This window comes from Carcharhinus amblyrhynchos, chromosome 29, assembly GCF_965287045.1.
Source record: "Carcharhinus amblyrhynchos chromosome 29, sCarAmb.v2.hapA, whole genome shotgun sequence".
NCBI lineage: Eukaryota > Metazoa > Chordata > Chondrichthyes > Carcharhiniformes > Carcharhinidae > Carcharhinus > Carcharhinus amblyrhynchos.
The window spans coordinates 13,098,989-13,122,311 of NC_137352.1; the positions used below are offsets into that span (position 1 = coordinate 13,098,989).

General features: G+C 43.3%; 1 protein-coding gene across 3 annotated transcripts in view; it reads right to left on the minus strand.

Moving 5' to 3' along the window:
- The window catches only part of cadm1a (cell adhesion molecule 1a), a 437,492-nt gene extending 420,766 nt beyond the window's left edge, over positions 1–16,726 (minus strand). For 2 of the 3 annotated variants that reach the window (XM_080214514.1, XM_080214515.1), the window contains exon 1: positions 16,558–16,712. In XM_080214514.1, the coding sequence (XP_080070640.1) occupies positions 16,558–16,666 (109 nt within the window). In that variant the 5' untranslated portion in view covers positions 16,667–16,712. Of the gene's footprint in view, positions 1–16,557 lie in introns of all 3 variants that reach the window. The other variant, XM_080214513.1, reaches the window with a different exon arrangement.
- Between the last annotated feature and the right edge of the window lie 6,597 nt (positions 16,727–23,323).

A 23,323-nucleotide genomic window follows, 5' to 3' on the forward strand; every position in this document is an offset into this window, starting at 1 on the left:
AGAACAAAGAGATCTAGGGGTAAATGTTCATAGCTCATTGAAAGCGGAGTCACAGGTGGACAGAGTGGTGAAGAAGTTCTTCGGCATGCTTGGTTTCACTGGTCAGAACATTGAACACAGGAGTTGGGATGTCTTGTTGAAGTTGTACAAGACATTGTTAAGGCCACACTTGGAATACTATGTACAGTTTTAGTCAACCTATTATAGAAAGGGTATTATTAAACTAGAAAGAGTGCAGAAAAGATTCACTAGAATGCTATCAGGATTTGATGGTTTGAGTTATAAGAGGCTGGATAGACAGTGACTTTTTTCTCTACAGTATAGAAGGCTGAGGGGTGATCTTGTAGAGGTCGATAAAATTATGAGAGGCCTAGATCAGATAGATAGTCAATATCTTTTCTCAAAGGTAGGGGAGTCTAAAACTAGAGGACATAGGTTTAAGGTGAGAGAGAAGAGATATAAAAAAAAGTGTCCAGAGGAGCAATTTTCACACACAGAGGGTGGTGAGTGTCTGGAACAAGATGCCAGAGGTAGTAGTAGAGACAGGTACAATTTTGTCTTTTAAAGCACATTTAGACAGTTTCATGAATAAGATGGCTTTCATGGGATTTGGACCAAAAGCGGGCAATTGGGACTAGCTTCGTCGTTAAAAAAAACAGCATGGACAAGTTGGGCCAAAGGGCCTATTTCCATGCTATAACCCCCTCAGAAATCAAATCACAAGCACAAACAAGATTCATTATAAAGGACAAGGATAGAGTCATAGAGGTTTACAACATGGAAACAGGCCCATCAGCCCAACTTGTCCATGCTGCCATTTTTTAAAACCCCTAACTAATCCCAATTGCCCATATTTGGCCCACATCCATCATATCCATGTAACCATCTAAACGCTTTTCAAAAGACAAAATCGTATCTGCCTCAACTATCATCTCTGGCAGCTTGTTCCAGACACCAGCCTGTGCGCGATAAAACTGCCCCTCTGGACAATAGAGTCAGAGGTTTACAGCGTGGGTATCCCGAAAGACTAAACTTGGAACAGATTTCCCTACACTCACTGGAATGCAGCAAGTACAAAATATGGCAATGTGGAGTTGCAAACATCCTTTTAAAACAAGAGGGTTTGACACCATCATTTTCCTTTTGCATTTCAGTCAAATGCCAGTTTTATTCTGACAGCTGTCTTGCTGTTGAATGGCTAATTTAGGACAATTTTTCTTTCACATTTTGAAATTCAAATGTTAAGTAATGGAAAGCCATTTTAAGATCAAGGTAACCACAAAGTATCTCTTATTTCACACTATGATACTAACCAGTCACAGCAGTTAATTCCTTTTGTCCGACTTCTAATGTTATTGCTCCCCTGAAATCAAGGCTCAGTGATTTTCAATTCACTTCATAGATTTTTTGAAATTTATTCGTTGTTCATGGGTATCATTGGCTGGCCAGCACTTATTGCCCACCCCTAGTTATCCAAGGGCAGTTGAGAGTCAACCACATTGCTCTGAAATCTGGAATCACATGTAGCCCAGACCGGGTAAGAACAGCAGATTTCTTTTGCTAAAGGGACATTAGTGAACTGGATGGGTTTTCCAACAATCTACAATGGTTTCATGGTCATCAGTAGATTCTTAATTCCAGATGTTTTTTTAATTGATTTTTTTAATTGAATTCCACCACCTGCCATGATGGGATTCGTACTTGGGACCCCAGAACGTTCACTGAACTTCTGGATTAATAGTCTAGCAATAATACCACTAGGCCATCACCTTCCCATAATGATTTTCCCATTTACTGCCTCCTTTCCTCATACACACAGTTCTATGTGTCGACAGCCCTCAGATGTTGTGCTCAAGTGACAATTCTTCATTTAAAATCTTAAGAATCAGTAAGGGCAGCACGATGGCACAGTGGTTAGCACTGCTGCCTCTTGGCTCCAGTGACCCAGGTTCAATTCCGGCCTCGGGCGACTGTGTGTGGAGTTTGCACATTCTCCCCATGTTCGTGTAGGTTTCCTCCGGGTCCTCCAGTTTCCTCCCACAGTCCAAAGATGTGCTGGTTAGATGGATTGGATTGGCCATGACAAACTGCCCCTTAGCATCCCTAGACACGTAGGTTAGATAAATTAGCCATGGGAATCGTGTAGGATTACAGGGATAAAGCGGGGCAGAGAGTAAAGGCAAAATACTGCGGATGCTGGAATTGGAAACACAAACAGAAAAATGGTGGAAAATCTTAGCAGGTCAGACAGAGTCTGGGAAACTCTGAAGGGTCATCGAAACATTGGCTCGATTCGCTCTTCACAGATGCTGTCAGATGAGATTTGCCAGCATTTTTCTGTTTTTGTTTTAGAGGGCAAGATGCTTTGTAAGAGAGTCAGTGCAGTCTTTTGAGTCCAACAGCCTCATCTACACTGTTGGGTTTCAATGATTCTGTGACTTATTCAACATTGGGATGGGATTGTAGTTTAATTCATGCCGAACAAGGGCACACCAGGTACTAACCCAGGAATATTAACTCTGGAATATAAAACATAATTGTGAGGGCCCCATTCAGCCTGGAGGAGAATTTGGAGAGGTTTATCCAAATCACGCCTTCAATTTGTGCAAAGTTGTCTTCAACAAATGAGAATTTCAGCTTAACAATGCATCTGAATTGCACCATGCAAATAAGCTGGGTTTCACTGATCACTTGATTTTTCATTTTACTTCAAAACAAGTATGTAACAATTCTGTCAATTAAAATTGTTTCAATTTTCTATTCACTTACAGCAAGCATCTGCACAAAACACTGAAGGAATCTCTAGTCAATGGTTACAATTTAATTTGCTGTAATTGAGATAGAACAGCAATTAATTTTCTGTGATTCAAAAAAACCCCATTTAATTTATTGCTTTGACAGTTTAAATGAAGAAACAGATTATAGAATTCACACAAGTAAATAAAGCAGAGATATAATTATGAGTCTGTAGGGCTCGAGAACAAAATTTCAAGGCTGACACTGCGGTGGAGCACCCAGAAAGTGCTGCACTGCCAGAGGTGCCGTCTTTCATACGAGATGGAAAATGGAGGCCCTACTCGTCCTTTCAACAGATGATTCTAAAGTGTTAATCGGAAGGGGAGTAGGACTGATATCCTCAGAATTTACCACCTCAGTCCAACAATCGCAAAGTAAAGTTTAGCTGGTCATTATTACATTGCTGTCTGTGGGATCTTGCTGAGTGCAAAAATGGCCACTGTATTCCCTGCATTACAACAACACTTCAAAAAAGTCTATCAGTGGCTGTAAAACGTGGTGAGACATCACGTGAAAGGCACTGCCTCAAAAAGCACAAGTTGGGTAGCTTACCAGTTGAAAGTTCATTGAAACAGTTTAACATTGTTCAAATGTAACTGGTGACAACTTTGTATTGGATGTAATGTGACCAATGGTAGCAAGCTGCAAGGGTCAGCTGACCCAGTATACCATGGAACCAATCACAGAATGATGCAATAGTCCGCTGACTCACTATAAATAAGAACCTGTTTGGAATTGTGGGAAGCTTGGAGTGGCCCAGGGCGAGGCCCCAAGTTAAGAGTAATGAAGTTTCTTTATTAAGCCCTTTCTTTGATTTATAAGTTGGAATAAGTTTTGTTCTATTTTTATTGTCTGCATTTGAAGAGTTCCTTCTGAAGAAACAAACATTACCTCAGAACAGAGATACTGAATTGTTCTGGGGAGCAAACCCAGTGCTGGCTATTTGAAAGTACATCCCAACCAAAGTGTGACAGTGACAGACTGTGTGGAAGGTACAAACACCAAACCATTTTTTACCTGGAGGCGGTTTGAAATGATGAGCATTTTAAAGATTTAAAGGGGTCCACTTAAACTGCCAGAAACTGTAATTGAAAACGGTGAAGTTAATAAATGCCGGAGAAAATGATCTCAGAGTACTTATTTGTAGTTCAGAAAGACTAGATTTGCAGCTAAATTTAAATGGAATTGGACTCCCTGCCTTAAAATACGAGGCATTTGACATCTCTGCGGGACACAATGTATTATGGAAATGTTAAAAGCATCAGGAATACAGCGTGGCAACTGAGGAACACCCTTGGCCCTACACAGCACAGCATATGCAGAACCAATTGTACAGGTATGCAAGGATACACAGTATCTCATGATTTGCAACTCAATGTTCTACCTTGCTGTCCCCTAGCCAACGTATACAGCTCGGCAAATGAGAGTTATGATCATCTGTAATCCATGTATCCATCAGTGGTTAAGATTCACATTTTCATTGAAATTAAGTAACAAGGAACACATATTTGGCACAATTGCAGCACAGGAAGAAATAGCTGGATCCGAACCGATATCAAAAACCACTTTAAGGGCTCAAAACTGCAATTTGAGCAAGTTTCACAAAAAAAAAAATGGGGTCCTGCCCTCCTCAGCCAGGTCTCTGTTCCAACATCACCCACATGCTGTATTTTACACAACATCAACAAGAAACGTGTAGAGTTGCACCAACAGGTTGACCATTTTCACATAAAACATACTTACACCACTCATTGTTTTGGTATACACTGCACAGCAAGTTTACAGAATCCCTAGAGTGCAGGAGAAGGCCATTTGGTCCATCAAGTCTACACTGACTCTGACAGAACACCTTGCCCAGGCTCCTATTCCTGTGACCCCACACATTCCCCAAGGCTAACCCATCTAAACTACACAACTGATTTACTGTCACATGTATTAGCACACATGAAATGTATTAGCACACATGAAATGTATTGTTTCTTGTGCGCTATACAGGCAAAGTACACTGTTCATTGAGAAGGAAAGAAAAAAGTAGAGAATATAGTGTAATAGCTAGGACGTAGAGAAAGATCAACTTAGTGCGAGATAAGTCCATTCAAAAGTCTGATGCAGCAGGGAGGAAGCTGTTCTTGAGTCAGTTGGTACGTGACCTCAGACTTTTGTATCCTTTTCCTCATGAAAGAGAATGTCTGGGGCGCAAGGGGTTCTTGATTATGCTGGCTGCTTTTCTGAGGCAGCAGGAAGCGTAGACAGAGTCGAGGCTAGTTTGCATGATGGGCTACATTCACAATCTTTTGTAGTTTCTTGCAATTTTGGGCAGAACAGGAGCCATACCAAGCCACGATGAGTGGAGGCGAACAATTTAGGAACTTTCAAACGGTTATTGGATAGGCACATGGAGCACTCCAGAATTATAGGGAGAGGATAGCTTGGCACAACATTGAGGGCTGAAGGGCCTGTATTGTGCTGTAATGTTCTATGTTTCTATGATGCGACCAGAAAGAACGCTTTCTATGGTGCATTTTGGGACACTAAGGGGCAATTCAACATGGCCTTTGCATCTAGCCTGCACATCTTTGGAACGTGGCAAGATACAGGAGCACCCGGAGGAAACCCACGCAGGCTCAGACCGAACGTGCAAACTCCACATAGAGAGTGACCCGAGGCCAGAACGCTGACAGGCAGTAGTGCTAAACACTGTGCCACCCCATTTGTGGAAATTATTTTTAAAAATCTTTCAGACAGTCAGCTGTAAACTATTAAAATTTCTAAACCCTATAGGAACGAGTTACCTATTCAAAATGCCACTTGTGGTCAAAAGGTTGAGAAACAGGAGAGCCAAGTAGGCATTGAACCAAGTTAAACGTTTTTTTTTAAAAAGCAGGAATTTCTGCTTCCACATTTGACATCTGTATAAGCACACAACTGTGGAACTTAGCAGTAGCAGGAATGCAGTGTGCTCACAGGCTTCCCGCCCCCCTGACACACACACAGGTCCAGCAGCTGCTGCAACACATGGCAACACTGTAACTGGCGTGTCGTTTTCAGCTCCTTTTTTTTCTGTGAAACTGCAAATGCCAACAAATGGACAGTAGCATTAAATCAAACCAGCGAAGCTTCTATTAATAGATGAATCGCAACTGCGGAGAATCAAAGCTAAAAATTGTCACCTCTAAAACCAAGAGGATGAAATAAGCTGCAGGGCCCTGCATTACACAGCAAGCTGAACAAACTAAAGGGAAAACTGCTGAAACCATTAATTTCTGCTCTGAAGGGAGCCCCACACTTAGGACTTCATTACTGCTGGAATCAGAATTTTGACTGAATTACATGGTCTTCATTAACATTACATCAGAACAGTCACATGCATACAACAGTACAATATTAAACACCCTCCTGCCCCCTCCCCCAACCTCAAAATCTCTGGATACCTTGGGCAAACAGCCACACTAAGCATATCAAAATGCCACAGAAGGCCAGGTACAAGTAGGAATAATAATTCCATTTGAAAATTAGTGGGGAATAAAGTATAAATTTGATATGGGACTTGTAATTTCCTGCTACCATTCATACGCAGCTAGCATTTTTGTCCGGATGTGCTAACACATTTGTGGCTCTCTCTCAAAGGCATCGTTATACAATCCAAAACGGATTGCAGGGATTACAATAGGCATGTTTGTTCACCCAGATTTGCGCTGAACGTAGTCTTGTTATTTCAAGGCATGCTTGCCTTGACAGGTACAATGAGTTAATGAATGGGTCCTGCCTCTACACATGCAGATAACTTCATCCAAAAGCCCCACTGTCTCAGTAAGTTGTCCAACCAGTAGCAGCTCCCGCGCCTCATCTTAACTCCCAAGGAAAAGTTAAATTAGTTGCTTGCACCCAAGAACAGCAGTGAAGCACCAACAATGGACTTCAGCATCATTCAAGGGCAGAGGGGGAAAGTATCAGCTATAGTGCCCTTTTCTAATAAGGATCCAACAAACCTCTGATTGCAGCAGCTTGGTGCACAGATCAGACAAGGGCAGGGAGGCTGTAACACTCCCTATTGTTGAATCCTCAAAACTTGTGCATAGCTCTTCACATTAAGGCTGCCATGAGAGGATGATTTTAGGGATGTCTTTGCACCTGTGGAATTTTGACCCAGCAAGGAGTCAAGGTGGTAAACAATGACAAAAAGAAACCTTCCAATTAATTCCCTAGGGAATTATTCAAGCAGTCTATGAAAAGACATTTGTGTTGTGAAAATTGAACGTTTGTGTATGACATACGTAAACAAAGATTGCTTTCATAATAAAACATTGGAGAAAAAAATTATGACAAATGAAATGGCATGTAATAACTTCACAACTCTTAAATCACGTTTAATTCCGCCATATATTAGTCTCAAAACATTCAAAAACAATTTTACAGTAAAAACAAAAAACAAGTTGCAATTTGGACTGAGTGCAGAATGTTCTGACTAATGTGCGTTTCCCAAAATATTGACAACTCTTCGACTGTTAGGTTAAAGTATATTACCTAGAATTCCATAAGTAACATGGTCACAGGTTATTTAAAAAGTAAACCTTTTTTTAAATTCATTCGTGGGACATGGGCGTCACTGACTGGCCAGCATTTATTGTCCATCCCAAGTTGCCCTTGAGAAGGTGGTGGTGAGCTGCTTTCTTGAATCACAGCAGTCCACATGCTGTAGGTTGATCCACAGTGCCACTGGGAAGGGATTCTTTGTAGCAAGTAATTCAACTGAGGGGCTTGCTGGACCATTTCAGAGGGCAGTTGAGAGTCAACCACATGTAGCCCAGACCAGGTAAGGACGGCAGATTTCCTTCCCTAAAGGACATTAGTGAACCAGATAGGGTTTTCCAACAATTGTCCATTGTTTGTTTCATGGTCATCAATAGACTCTTAATTCCAGATTTTTTTTTATTGAATTCAAATTCAACTGCTGTGGCGGGATTCGAAACTGGGTCCTCAGAACATTAGTCGAGTTTCTGGATTAATATCTGGCGATAATACCATGAGGTCATCACCTCCCCATGTGCCACCTTCCAGTTTTTCCAAATGAGCCTTGTTGATATGTTTCTTTATTAAAGATGGACTGACCATGCTAAATTGACCCCAAGTGTCCCAAGATGTGGGGATTAGGGAGATTAGAAGGGTACAAATGCGGGGTTATGGGAATAGGGCCTGAGTAAAGGTGTTCTCAGAGGGTTAGTGCAGATTCAACAGGCCGAATGATCTCCTTCTGCACTGTGTGGATTCTATGGAAAGGAAAACTCAAGCCCACCAATACCTGCCCAAATTCCACAGACCCAGCATCGACATTCAAACTTTGGACTTGCAAAGATAGTAAAGGGGAGGTTGAAAAAGTTTGTTGCCAGGAAAGGCCAGGCCATTCTCTACAGCTGAATTTATACATGACAGCAAGCTGACCAGAGAGAAAAATTGTCCCACACTTAAATTAGCACCATAATAGACATTAGTTAATACCATCAACAGGAAAACAACATGGCCAGGCTCAGCTTTGATCTTAGACAAACTTGGCAGCAAGTAAGCAGTTAGCAAGATCCCATGGCAAGCAATCCAACAGCTGAATTTTTGTAAACATTCGTGGGACATGGGCATCATTGGCTGGCTAGCCAGCATTTATTGCCCATCCCTAGTTGCCCTAGGGCAGATGAGAGTCAATCACATTGCTGCGGCTCTGGAGTCACACGTAGGCCAGACCAGGTACATTAGTGAACCAGATGGATTTTTCCAACAATGGCTTCACAGTCAGTGGATTCTTAATTCCAGATAACTCTTTATTGAATTCAGATTCCACCAGCTACCATAGCGGGATTCGAACGCGGGTCCGCAGAACATTAGCTGACTTTCTGGTTTAATAATCTAGTGACAATATCACCAGGCGATCGACCAGTGAGACTGATTTGGTGATGCCGCAAATTGAAGGATGAATTTAGCAGCATGCTTCAAGAAATCCATTACTTGAACGGCACGATGTCCACTGGAATATGTAGATAATTTAGTTTATTTATTAGTGTCATAAGTAGGCTTACATTAACACTGCAATGAAGTTACTGTGAAAAATCCCCTAGTTGCCACACTCCGGCACCACTTCGGGTACACTGAGTGAGAATTGAGCACAGGCAATGTGCTTAACCAGCACTTCTTTCGGATAGTGGGAGGAAACCCACACAGACAGTGACCCAAGCCAGGAATCGAACCTGGGTCCCTGGTGCTGTGAGGCAGCAGTGCTAAGCAGTGTGCCAGCCACTGTGCAATCGTGCCGCTGCTATAGGCTATGAAGTCTCCTGGAAACACTTCCTGAAGCACCAATCTCATCTCTGGGCTTGAAGCCAGAATCTTTTATTAAAGAAAACAACATCATTTCAAAATCTGGAACATTGCATTTACTCATGCGTGAACAGCGTTGACACTTCTGCATTGTACTTGGGATAAAATAGTTTGTTGGGGATGACCTATACTTCACTAAGAGCTTTCTATAGCACCTTAAAAATCAAAAGCACTCCTTCAGTTGATGTTAAGTGCTACAGCTATGCAGACAATCCAGCCCCAAACTTGTTCTGGTCACTTATCTAAAACAACTCAATTTTGATTCAAGGAGCAGTCCAATAAAGCAGGACAAGGTCTGTTTATTCTCTCTCAGGCAGTTGGATAATGGAGAACATTGCAGGTTCAGCAAAGTCTTGAAAGATGACTGAATGATATTGGGTGTGATGTACAAGCTGCTGGTATAGCTTTTTCAGATGTACTGTCAGCAGGTATTTAAAACAATACATGGAGCCGAGGGCTCCCAAAAAAAATACTGTATTCCCAAATCTGAGATACTGAAGCTTTGTTCTTTTCCCACATGTTCTTTTTTTTAGTAGTGAAAAAAGGTCGAAAGACGTGGAAAAAAAAAGCCCAGTGCATTTCATGTAAATAGGATAACGTCACTGAATGAAACCTTACAGTGAGACTCCAGGATTGCTGAGGCTATTTTACTCTTTAGATTTCAGTCCATTTCTCCTGCAAGATTCGTGATGTAATATTTTTTGAAGATGATTTGATCAGACAGTGCCCGAGAGCTGAGTGTGTCCCAGGCAACGACAAAGAGCAGCCTCTGGCCATCTGAGCCACAACTGGATTGGAATGTCCAGTGTTGCATCCGACACTGTGACATGGGCACACATAGCTGGGTGACATCCACCCTGGCTGTGGCCATAATTCAGGTTGCCAGCTGTATTCCTGAAAGTTTGTCCCCAGGCTCCAGCCATTAGTTGGCCAACACACCCATCCTCGTGGCCCGCCAGCTTCCGAAGCCAACTGGAGAGCAAAAACGCTAATTACCCAACTGCATATTGATTGACTCTCAGCCACATGGCTAAGCACTGAACCCCTACAGTGCAGACAGAGGCGATTCTGCCCAACCAGTCTGCTCCCCCCACTCCCATTTTCAATATTCTTTTATCTGGGACACGTTCAAAGAAAATGACATGTCCGATTATTTTTCTGCAGGATTGCACACAAGTGTCCTGAAGATTCATTTTCAATGCTTGGAGACTCAAGGCCAATCCTGGCAAGTTAGCAACCTGAGAAATAGTATGTATGTGGTAACCCAGGATGCTGTGCCAAGAATAATATTTGTTTAGACACTCGCATCAGTTTCTGCCCTTCAAAATGTATTTTATATATTACAAATACATCCATCTCTCCTAGGGTTTTATACAGAATAAAATCTGCATCACTGGAATACACTGAGTAAGCAACAGGCTCCAGTTCATGATTGATTGCAGAAAAGGATGAATAACATTCCTCTGCTGGTAAGGAGGCAGAGTGTTACAAGCTGGCATTGTCTCCTTACAGCAATGTCTCATTCAGAACACTGGAAAAATTTCCTGTATAGCGAACCATTAGAGTTGACTAAGGCCCCCATTCTCTAAAACAACATCACACCAATGTGACCTCCCATTAAATTTAAAAGAAAGCGCACAATCATGGCCTGGCACAATCACGGTTAGCGCTGCTGCCTCATGGCACCAGGGACCCGGGTTTGGTTCCACCCTTGAGTGACTGTGTGGAGTTTGCACAAAGAATCAGAATTCTACAGAGCAGAAGGAGGCCATTCGATCCATGGAGTCTGCACCAATCTCAATCCCATCCAGGTCCTATCCCCTTAACCCCATGCATTTACCCTAGCCACTACCCCTGACACTACGGGGCAATTCGTTAACAAGGCAAACCCACCCAGCCCGCACATCTTTGGAGTGTGGGAGGAAACCGGAGCACCCGAAGGAAACCAATGCAGACATGGGGAGAATGTGAAAACTTCACACGGACAGTGACCCAAGCTGGGAATTGAACCTGTGTCCCTGACGCTGAGAGGCAGCAGTGCTAACCGCTATGTCGCCATGCCACCCATTCCCTCCATGACTGTGTGCGTGTCCTTTGGGTGCTCCAGTTTCCACCCACAGTCCAAAGATGTGCAGGTTAGCTGGATTGTCCATGGTAAATGCGCCATGTTGCGGGGATAGAGCAGAGGGGAGGGCCTGGGTGGGGTGCTCTTTCAGACAGTCAGTACAGACTCAATGGGCCAAATGGCCTCTTTCTGCACTGTAGAAATTCTATGGTTATCCTCATCCCCACAAGCAAGGGTCTGAATATCTTGCATTAAGTTGATGTTTCTCTATACCCTAGCTATGACTGTAACACTACACTCTGCACTCTCTCCTTTCCTTATGAACCATATGCTTTGTCTGTACAGCGTTCAAGAAACAATACTTTTCACCGTATACCAACACATGTGACAAAATAAATAATTGTATTCTGCCATTGAACAGGAATGTTTTCCAACCCCAGAATAAGTGACCCCCCCCCCCCCAACATTTCTCATCAGAATTTAACTATTCAGTTCACCAGCACAGCGATGGCCAGACTGAAAAAGCAGAATTCAAAAGTTGACACCAATGCTTCATGGTGCTAATCTTTACACACAAGAATCAAACTGTCTGCCGCCGCACCACAAGGTGTTGGACATTTGGCTCCTGATCAAAGACTGATCTTCCCTCCTGTCCTTCCTTCGCTGGATCTGTTCCAGCGAGTCTTGCCAAGCCACTGGAAAGAGTATCACATCCACCTTAGGAACTCGCTTGGTAAACCCACTTAACGACTACAACTCAATCAACACCGCATTTACATCAACCCAAGCTGCAGCCTGTGGGTCACATACCAGCTTCCATCACCCCCTGTCTGCTGCAGGTGGATTTCTTACCCACCCTTTCACTTTGCTGGAACTTTGTGGATTCAGACATTTGGAAAAGGGTTGTTCCACCTCACGAAAACCAGAGCACCAAGTATTGCATCAGGTTTAAGCTAACAGAAAACTTGACCTGAACGTGACATGTCCTGATGTTTCAATGTCTTCACTGAAGCTGACCACAACAGCAACAATCTCACTAGTTTGGGACATTTCAGACATAGTGTGAGTGCAAACCATGGTACCATCCTAAGTAGTACAGTGAGCAGCACAGAACCCCTACAGTGCAGGAGGCCATTCAGACCATCAAGTCTGTACCTACTACAATCTCACCCAGGCCCTATTCCTCGCAACCCCACACATTTACCCTGCTAACCTCCCTGACACTAGGGTCAATATAGCATGGCCAAACAACCTAACCTGCACATCTTTGGATGCTGAGGCATGAGAGACAAGAGCAACAAATTAAGTGAAAGTTAGCTTTATGCTCACATAATCATGGAAATGTGTCAATTCCAATCTGCTTTGTGAAGTAAAGTGCCTTTAAATGGCTCTTGTAGCATCAGTGAATGTTCGCCAGCATTGCCTGTAACTACTAGAGTACACAATTCTCATTTATCACTTTTTCAATTCCAGTCTGAAAAGGATTAATTATGCATCAACAGCATAAATAAGCTGGTGGATGGGTTTATAAACATTGAGGGGCTCAGCCTTACAACACGCGACAGAAGCCAAATCAGAATTGAGGAACTAAAGCAGAATGCCTTGGATTCCTTAAAGAACTGCAGCTATCTGCATTAAATCCACATGTAATGCCACAGCAAACACTGAGATGGTAAGAGCTCCGCAGAATCTCACTAGCTGCGAGAGAGCTATCTCCTGGACAAAACTAATCAATACTGTACACACCATTAAAAAGTAAAATATTTCAAAAGCAAGCGAGGTGGCCTTGATCTCCGACCTAAAGTTCCAAGGAAAATTACATCTCAATGACTGATTACAAGTTACCAAGCATTAACTGACTCGGAGGACTCAATGCTACAATGATTCTTCCTTGCAGCTTAATTGCCATATTCTAAAAATTGCCATATTCCAAATTCCAGTAACCAGCAATCTGTCTCAAGCCAATTGTAAAGTCAGTTTATTTACAAGTACAACAATGAAATGCAAATGCATTTCGAGTTTAAAAAAAGAAAAATGACTCAATAATTACAACAATCAATTCCAAGCCAGCGTACAGTGTCAATAAAGAGGTATGGAAAGTACAGAGGGAGAGAGAAAAAAAAAACAGTCCAATGTTAACCAGCTGAAAAGGCATTTGTCAACTTCAGTGACAAGGTCTTAGGTTTTGATTTTTTCCTCTCTCTCTCTTCTGCAGCCTAGACTGAAATCTGTCCCCAACACAACAGAACCATCCGGAGAAAGCTTCCCTAATGAACTGAAGCACAATCAAAAAGAAATGCTGCCAGTGATACAGGAGGGTGGAATACATTTCATACCAGCCTCTCTGAAAAGAGGCTCCCAGGTAATAAATTCGCTGTTTGTCTTGGATATACACTCAGCACTGTATGGCACAATCCACAGGAAGCGAGCTGGACAACTCGTGTTTATTTTAAATAAGTGTCAAAATCTGCATCTCTCTCTGTAAGTCAGTGAAGCGAACTTCACAAATTCCCACACAATGTCGTGATTTCAATAGCGAAATCCTCCTCCAAGGAAATAAACCGTACAGCAGCCGGATTTATTCAAAAGTGTTTGTCACATTGGATTCTCATAGACACCGATTTTTTTTAAAAAAAACCTCACTAGTCTTCAATAATCCTAAGAATTCCCGGCACATAAAAACAGGGTTTGGTTAAGTTCAACACACACAAAAAAAAAGAGATGAAACAGCCTCAAATCATGTTCAAAAAGCTAACACATGCAGGCAGCAGCGCACTGTCTCTCGGTGATGGAGAAATATCTCACTGGGATTCGAAGGTGGTGAACATTGAGTGGAGTTGGGTTTTTTTTTGCTTATCAGTTTCATACTGGAAATAAAATTGCCATTGTGTTAACATGCATCGCCCAGTAAATGTGAATGGCATCGGGGTGGAAATGAGAACTACTGGAGAGGAGTACAGTGATCCAGTGTCTGTTTTCTCATACTGATCAGGAACAGCGTTCATTGTGGCGGAGGGAATCATCTACAAAACGCTTTATGAATGCACTCTTTTGTTCGCGGTCACTAGCTGCTGTTTGGGGGTGTTCCGATGTGTTCCAATTCGAAAAAAAAGGTCAATCAATAGAACTCTTGTTTGCGACCATCGGCCCGGGCGGGGGTGGGGGGACAGAATTGTTTTCCCATCTCGTAATGAAAGGTCTTTGCCAGTTGTTGTGTGTCTCCCCCCCCCCCCCCACCCCCACCTCCTCCCTTCCAGGCACATCTCAAGCCACTGGACAGTCACTGTAAATAAGAAATAACAAACGGGCGAAAAGGGGGAGGGGGTGCTTTGATGAAGCCATCAGATGATGACACTGCCTGTCTTTCTACCCCCCCCCCCAACCCCCCAAAAAAAACAACTTTGGCAAGCAACACACCGACTCCAGTGCGGGGGGTGGGGGAGGTGAAATTGGCCAGTTTCAGGGGATGTTGCATTGGAAGTTCAGGGCGGATTTTTTTTAATGCATAAACAAGACGGCAGACCTGACTTCCACATTCAGTGTGAAATGTGGTCAGAATATCATCACAGGAGTGGCACCAACTGATTTCAAAGAAAGCATCTCGATGCGCATCAAAACGCATCAATTTTGGGAACCTCATCATTAGGTGCTTCGGAGGGAGGTGGACCCGTCATGCTTCGAAACAAAAAACAGGATTTGGGAGGTAAATTTCCTGCCCCTTCTTCACGCAATACAGGGATCACTTCACCCTTATCTCTTCCTCGGAGAGTTCAGCGGGCGGACCAGGGGAGCGTGTTCTCGCTGCCTTTGAAGTAACAAGGAAGGGGATTTCTCCAACACAAGACTTGTTTTTAAAAGCGAAATCTTGCTCCGACTTTTTAGAAAAGGGAAAGAAAAAAAACGCTCCGTCCAATTCAAGAGCGAGATTGTTTTTTTTTATAAAGTTTTAAAGAGTAGTAAAGCTCCTCTGTGCGGTTTGCTTGCCCAATGTAAATCATGTGTCAATCCATGTTGCATGGCTGCAGTTAGTCATTTTAACTCTAAATTTGCCTTGAAGCAGAGGGCTCGCTCGCTCTCTCTCTCACACACACACACACTGGTTCGTTACAGCGAGACTCCCTCTCCACTGTCGTGGGGAAGGTAAAGGGCCCGCTTACATAAAGAAGGGTTAAAGAGGGATTCAGTTATCGCCTGCAAACAAAGGGTTGAGGAAGAAGAGGGGGGGGGGGGGTGAAAAAGGCGGGCTTCCCGGCTCTCCTTTCCACCAGCATCAGGGAAGACAACCCCGCTACAAAAGGAAATTTCACATCGTCTAAAGAACTGGGAGGCAGAAAGACATTCATTTCTCCACTTGTTGTGCCTTCACTCAAAACCACACGGGGAGGGAGGGAAACTGACATCTAGTCATTTCAGCAGCTTGCCACTCAAGTCAATTTCAATCCCATTCAGTTACAAGCAATAAAAAAAAAGGAAACATGTATCCGTGTGGATCGCAGTTTGATCGAATCTTCCCTTGTTTAATAAATAATCAAGGAAAATAAAAACAGGATTTCTGGAGAAACATCGCCCTCTTCTCTCTAAAGCCCGGCTAAGCTGAACTCCCCATCACTCCAAGTACACAAACAGCACCGTTTGTAAACGTAGGGACAATAAAACAAACGGCTGTTTAAAAATAAAATACCAAGCCGCTCTGCTAACTTTTCACAGTTCCCTGCATTCCACTATCAGAACGGTCCCAAATGCGAACATGTATTGATATACAACACTGCCTGACAACACCCCCCCACCCACCCCCCCCAAACACAAAAAATACCTCCAACCAACCAACCAGCCAAATACAATCCGGAGCTTTCAAGTTTATTTTAAACCTCTCTCTTGCAATTAAGGCTCCCTTTTCTTAACGCAGTGCTGCTGAGATTTCTCTTGCAAGGCTGGCAAAAAGTTCAATTTAAAAGCGCGCACACACACACAGAGGTTCAATGTTGCAGATCACCGCTCCCGTTTCTTTTTGGTGTCTTAAAATTGAAAAGGGAGGTTGGGGGAGGAAAGGGAATGAGACAGAGAGAGAGAGAACTTTGCTGGGATTCAACTGGAAGGGGGGGGGGAAACAAACATTTAATCTCTGCTTTCCTCCCTCCAGTTCTCTCTCCAAAGCCTTTTGGAAATTAAAAAAGGATTTATTTTCCCCTCTCTCTCTCTCTCTCTTTCCCTGGCTGTTTTTCTCTCTGTTACAGAACCCTCAATGTATTTTTTTGTGCGTGGCTTTGCTGTTAATCCTCTTTCCTTACACCCCCCTCTCCCTCTTTCTTCCCCCCCCTCTCCCCTCCCCTTACCTTTCCCGATGATGAGTGCCCAGACGGCGAGGCAGAGGAGATGGTGAGAGGCAGAAAGAGCAGCAGCAGAGACAGATACGCCGGGCATCGTGAACGCCATGTTGAACATACACCTGCTTGTGTGCAGAGCCGAGCCGAGCGAAGTCGCGGCGCTGCTCCTCCCTCGCATGCTAATCACCCGCCTAATCAGATGATAATCAGATGCTAATGAGATGCTAATTACACGGACTGGAACGGCACAGAATGGAAATTGACCTGGGAATGTGCACCAGCAAGAAGCGGGGAGGGGGTGGTGGGGGTCAAAAAAATAAGAGACCAGAAGAGGTGGGAAAAATAACCCTCTGTCGAACTATGGCACCTCCCTTATGATCCTCTCCCTCTCTCTATCTGCTCTCTTTATAAAGTCCTGATTATTTATTTATCTATTATTGAAGACTTTCTCATCAATAAGCTCTGGCACCTTTTCTGGGGGAGGAATAAGGAATTTCTTGACAATTTCCCACTAGAAAACTTGGGGGAAAATAGATTCCTACACTGTTCTGAGATGTGTGTGTGTGTTGGTTTTTTTTATTCAATCATTTGATTTCCACTCTTTATGACAAGGGAGGGAAATTGGTGAAATAAACTCGTCTTTTTTTTTGGGGGGGGAATCATGAATTTTGTTTTTACTCTCATAACTTGGGTGAACTGGTACTTCTGAACCAGTGCCAGAGTTTAATTTCCATCCTGAGTTATCTTCTCCCCATGGCAGCATTGAACTGAATGGTCTAAGGATAAAGGGGTAAATGGGAATGGAGAGCGGGGGTCGGGGAGTGGGGGGGGGTGTTAGATTCTGATCAATGTCTCCCCTGATGGCTCTGCACTAAATTCTCTTAGTAAGTGTGTTCCTAATAGGAATTACACAGCTCATGAGTAAACGTTTCTAGTCTTGCTTTAGCTGATTTGAGCAAGCTTATGTGGACTCACATGCATCACTCATTGCACAGAGGTAGGCGAGCAGCAGAACTATTTGGCACAGAGAGAGGTCTCCCCAATGCACAGTTGAGTGTTTGTTCCTGATCAACGTTTCTGAGGACAGATGATCTTGTCATCATTATATTGTGGGTTTTTTTTCTGTGTGTGAATTGTTGCCATTGGGGTGGCACGGTGGCACAGCACTGCTACCTCACGGTGCCATGGACCCAGGCTTGATTCCACCCTTGGGCCATTGTTTGTGTGGAATCTGCACATTGTCCCCGTGTCTGCGTGGGTTTCCTCCAAGTGCTCTGGTTTCCTCCCACAATCCAAAGATGTGCTGGTTAGGTGCATTGGCCACACTAAATTCTCCCTCAGTGTACCCAAACAGGTGCCAGAGTGTGGTAACTAGGGGATTTTCACAGTACCTTCATTGCAGTGCTAATGTAAGTCTACCTGAAACTAATAAATTTAAAAAATTATATTGATTGGATTTAAAATTGTCACATATACTGGGATGCAGCAAAAAAGTATTATTTCTTTCACGCTGTACAAGCAGAGCATACCATTCATAAGGGAGAGGAAAAGGATAGGGTGCAGAATGTAATGTTGCAGTTACAGGTAGGATGAAGAGACAGATCAGTTTTATATGTGATAGAACCATTCAAAAGTCTGATGGCAGCAGGGAAGAAGGTGTTCTTGTGTTGGTTGGTACGTGATCTCAGACTTCTGTATCCTTTTCCCGACAGAAGAAGGTGGAAGAGAGTATGTCCGGGGAGCATGGGGTCCTTGGTTATGTTGGCTGCTTTCCCAAGTGGCGGGAAATGTAGACAGAGTCAATAGATGGGAGGCTAGTTTGCGTGATGGGCTAGCCCACTTTCATACCCCTTTGAAGTTTCCAGGAAGCATCTTGGATTATTCAAAGGTTTACACCCTGGTTTTGAGGTGGCCGTCTCCCTCAGATAGAGTGTGAATCAAACCCCATGCTGTCGTCTTTATTCCTAACCATGTGCTGGCCACACAGATAAGTTACCTTACCCATTCCTAAACACCACACACAGAACAGGGACTACACTTCAGAAATACTTCCTTGGCTGTAAAGCACGTGAGACACAGTTGCTAAAGACACCATATGAAGGCAAGTCTTTAAAATTAGAATAACTGTTCAAACATACAAGAATTTTGAAATCAATCTTTAGTTGCAGTCTGATAGACTAGGTTAGAATCTAAAATATAATAGAATTAGCTACCAGCTTTGCTTTGATAAACTGCAGTTTACCAACATGTTACTGACAAATCCGCAGAGATAGATTTGTGTTTACCCAATATGGGGTGCACAAGTTTGTCATGTAGGAGCAAGCCATGGTCAGAGGCACAAATCAATGAATTAGCACTACCCAGGATTCCATAGAATAAAATCCCTACAGTGAAGGAAACCATTTGGCCCATCGAGTCTGCACCAACCACAATCCCACCCAGGCCTTGTTCCCATAACCGTACATATTTACTCTGCTAATCCCCTGATTCTAGGGTCAATTTAGCATGACCAATCAACCTAACCTGCACATCTTTGGACTGTGGGAGGAAACTGGAGCACCCGGAGGAAACCTACACAGACACGGGGAGAACTCCACATAGACAGTGACCTGAGGCCAGAATTGAACCCAGGTCTCTGGTGCTATGAGGCAGCAGTGCTAACCACTGTGCTACTGTGCTGCCCAATTTACAGTATGTTTGATTTGCCCCTATCTGACTCCTTTGGGCGCTGGCATGTTAGATTAACTTAAGCTAAAATTGGACAAACCATATTCCACATTCTTATTGTAAGGGAGAATGGCTGATTAACCACTGACAGTACCCTGGAGTGATACAGACCCAGGATATATGGATCGAGTAACAGATTACAAGTTTGCCATATTACACCTGTGTCAACAACAGTGTAGAGAGAGAATCAATGTTTCAAAATCTATAAACTTGTTGGAACTGATCTATTTGCTTCCAAGTCCTCAAACTCCCTGACGGACATAGGGGAAGTCATAACTCGGAAGCTAATTTTAACCCATCCAAGAAGTCAGCAGGGCAATGCGATCAGATTGACTGCCAGGTTTTGCTTTTTGTTAACTCCAGCGGGAAGAAATTGATGGGAAGTAAGATTCAGCTGGTGGGAAAAGATGGAAAATCGGATCTCGGCAAGTCATACAACAGGATAGGAATTTCCAGCAAGCTCAAAAAATGGAACATTAAAGACGGCAATTCAAATTGACAATAGTGAAGGGTAAATGATTCTTACAATAGCATTAACTAGACACTTGTTGAAACGAGCCGCTGCCTAGGTGGAAGGCCTGTGGCCATTCTCAATTCATTTCACAGTGGGAATTGCCTGGACCACAAAACTACCCTGAATTCTCCACAAACTGCCAATTTTGCAGAGATGGCTGATACGAAAAATAGAAAATTGTCCCACTAACGCATTTGACACTACCTTTCTCGAGATGGCACAGGACACAGAACACAGAATGATTAAAGTTGACAATGGTTAAAGTTGACAATGGGTGTTCAAGATATCCCAGCACTAATATCCCTTACTCTGATGGACATGACATTCAAAATTAAATGCCTATTCCCATTAACTCTTCAGACAAAACACTAACTTTGAGGCCAAATGAAGGACAAACTGTACAAAATCCGACAGCATGTAAACAACTGCGAAATTGCCCATACTTTAAAATTTGATTTTTCTTGAATGTTAAGAGGTTAAGAGCATAGTGCCCTGCAGTGTGTCTTAGTTGGGCATCACAGAAAGGTGAAAGGGAGAAACTGAGACACAGCAATGCATGGCTGCTCCAGCACATCTCAGAACTACCAGTTGCAAAGCCTCTCTGACACAAGGTCTGGGAATAGGTTGCCTGAGAATATTTTTTCCCGCTGGGATATAGTGCGTGACGTGAAGGATTTAAAATGGGGTAGAGAATAGCTGACAAAAATGAACAATTTTTAATGATTTTTTTAAAATTAGGAATTGCAATTATGATCTGACTTAATTTGAAATCTCTTTGCAAGACTAATGCAATTCAATGCTTCATCCCTCCTATCTTACAAATTGGGAATCAAATATTCTTTGCATCGGCTAAAAATGACCAGAATTGAAGGGGTTAGGCTTTGCTGCAATTGCCTTCCTGATCAATGTCATTTCCCTCCCTATTCTTTCCTGAATGTGGCACTGGAGCAAATAGCTGGTGTTCTTTTGTCTGCACCTCCTTCTCAATCACAGAACGGCTGAAATTCCTGCATTTCGAAATTTTAAGGAAGAATTAGACTCCTTTTAGACACTTCTGCATTGCCATTAGGGCATGAGAGTCTGCCTTATAAAGCTTATGCTGTGGCAGCTCGATAGAGAGAAAGAGTCCCAAGAATAAACAGTTGGTGGAGCAAGTCTACACATTTTATTCCTTAATTTTCAATATCATGGTGTAAAACACTTGCATGCTTTTCTAATATCTATTCAAGCTGCATTAAATGCACACATTTTAAATTATAGGTATAGCAACTGTATTTTTTCTCCAGAATAGTGCTACTGTGGTTCCAAAATCAAGTTAATTTAATCTAACATAGCTGCAAATTCTACAAGGCTGCAAATATCTTTGCAATTATTTTAATAATTACTCATTTCCAAAAACACAGCCAGCTCAACTTCCGTTGGCATGGTTTACGTGCAAATAATTAACTTTGGTCACATTTGAGTGGCTGTAAGATTAATAGATTGAACAACAGGTTCAGAAAATATATCCAATGAAATGGTTTCAGAGTGTGGCTGAGAGTACAGTAATGTATCTCCAACTGGAGTCCAATCTAATTGTTTACTTATCTAACAACATAGAACCATGGAATCCCTACAGTGCAGAATGAGGCCATTCAGCCCATCAGGTCTGTATCAATTCTCCGAAAGAGCATCCTGCTCAGGTCCTCCTCTCCACCCTATCTCTGTAACCTCACGCATTTACCATTGTACTCCATCCCACCTTTGGACACAAAGGGATACTTCATTTTTGGACACGAAGGGCGGGATTCTCCAGCTGTGCTCACCCCAAGGCCGGAAAATCCCGCCTGAGGTCAATGGAGCTTTGCAATTCCTGTGGTGGGCAGGACAGTAGAATTCTGCCCTAAGAGACAATTTAACATGACTTATTCACCCAACCTGCACATCTTTGGACTGTGGGAGGAAACTGGAGCATGCAGAATGGGGAGAATGCCATGTGGACAGTCACCCAAGGCCGGAATCGAACCCAGGTCTCTGGCACCATGAGACTGCGGTGTTAATCACTGCGCCACCACGCTGCCCTATAGGAAATACATGGAAATGTTTCTTTCATCTAGTATGGTCTCTTTAAAGCCAACCATATAGGTCAGACCAAGCTTATCTTGATATCATCTTATACACAAATAATTTGAATCAAAACAGTGAGGTGTGATTAGTTTTTTATGTATATGACAGATTGAATAGTCAAAATTCAGGAAGTGCTACAAACCTTTGAGATATAGAAACAATGCCAGGGTTTTGAATGGTATCAGGTCGAAATTTAGAGTGTAGAATAGCTGAATCGCAAACTGCATTTGCATCCCTTCCAACAGAGTGGGACAATGGGCAGGCAGGGAACTCACTGGCAGAAGTAAACTAAACATTGAAACAAGGTCGAAGGAGATTTTAATACAAGGTTGCTTTGGGAAAGGTTGGGTTGTTTTCCTTGAAGATTAAGGGAGATTTGATGGAAGTCAATATATTTAAGGCTCAAAGCAATTGAAGTGGTGGGGCTGAGCGGAGTAAGGAAAGTGAGGAGAAACTGATTGACGCAGTGAGTGGTAATGACCTGGAACTCACTGTCCATGAGGGTGGCGGAAATGGAAACAATCAGTGATTTCAAAGGGAATTGGATGGGTGCTTGAGAAAAATAGACTTGCAGGATTACAGAGATTGAGTATTAATGTAGCACTGACTGGATTGTTCAGTGGAGAGCTGGTATAAATGCAATGGGCCAAATGATCTCCTTCTCTGACACTATGCCCGCCTCTTATTTAAAGTGCAAGCTGGCACAGTGGTTAGCACATTTGCCTCACAGTGCCAGGTACCTGGGTTCGATTCCTGGCTTGGGTAACTGTCTGTATGGAATCTGTACATTCTCCCTGTATGTGCGTGGGGTTTCCTCTGGGTGCTCCATTTTCCACCCACGGTCCGAAAGACATGCTCATTAGGTGCATTGACCATGCTAAATTATCCCTCAATGTACCCAAACAGGCGCCAGAGTGTGGTGACTAGAGGATTTTCACAGTAACTTCATTGCAGTGCTAATGTAAGCCTACTTGTGACACTAATAAATAAAAAAAGCCGTAGTTTCAAATTTAGCAATGGCTAACTGAGAAACTCTGTTTGATGCAATTTACCTGCTTTGTCGATTTCCTACACTGCCCCCCACTCCCCTAACCGCACCCCCCACCACCCCCAACCCTGCGTTCCCTCTGATCTCTCCGGACGCTTCTGATCTCCTCTACAAAGTCTCTGAACTCCCTCTGAGCACTGATCACCACCCCCCACAACCTCAGCCTCTGACCTGCTTCTGACCTCTCATGTCCCCTGACCTACTCGATGTTGCCTGTCTCCCACTGATACTCCAAAATCCACAACCTCACACCCCCACACTGTCCCCATCCCCACCACCACCACCACCCCCCCGTCTCCAAGATCATCCTCAGTTCCAGGCTGTGATGTCCCCCACAACTGCCGCAGACGCCCCCACCAACTCCAATCACTTCAGGCTTC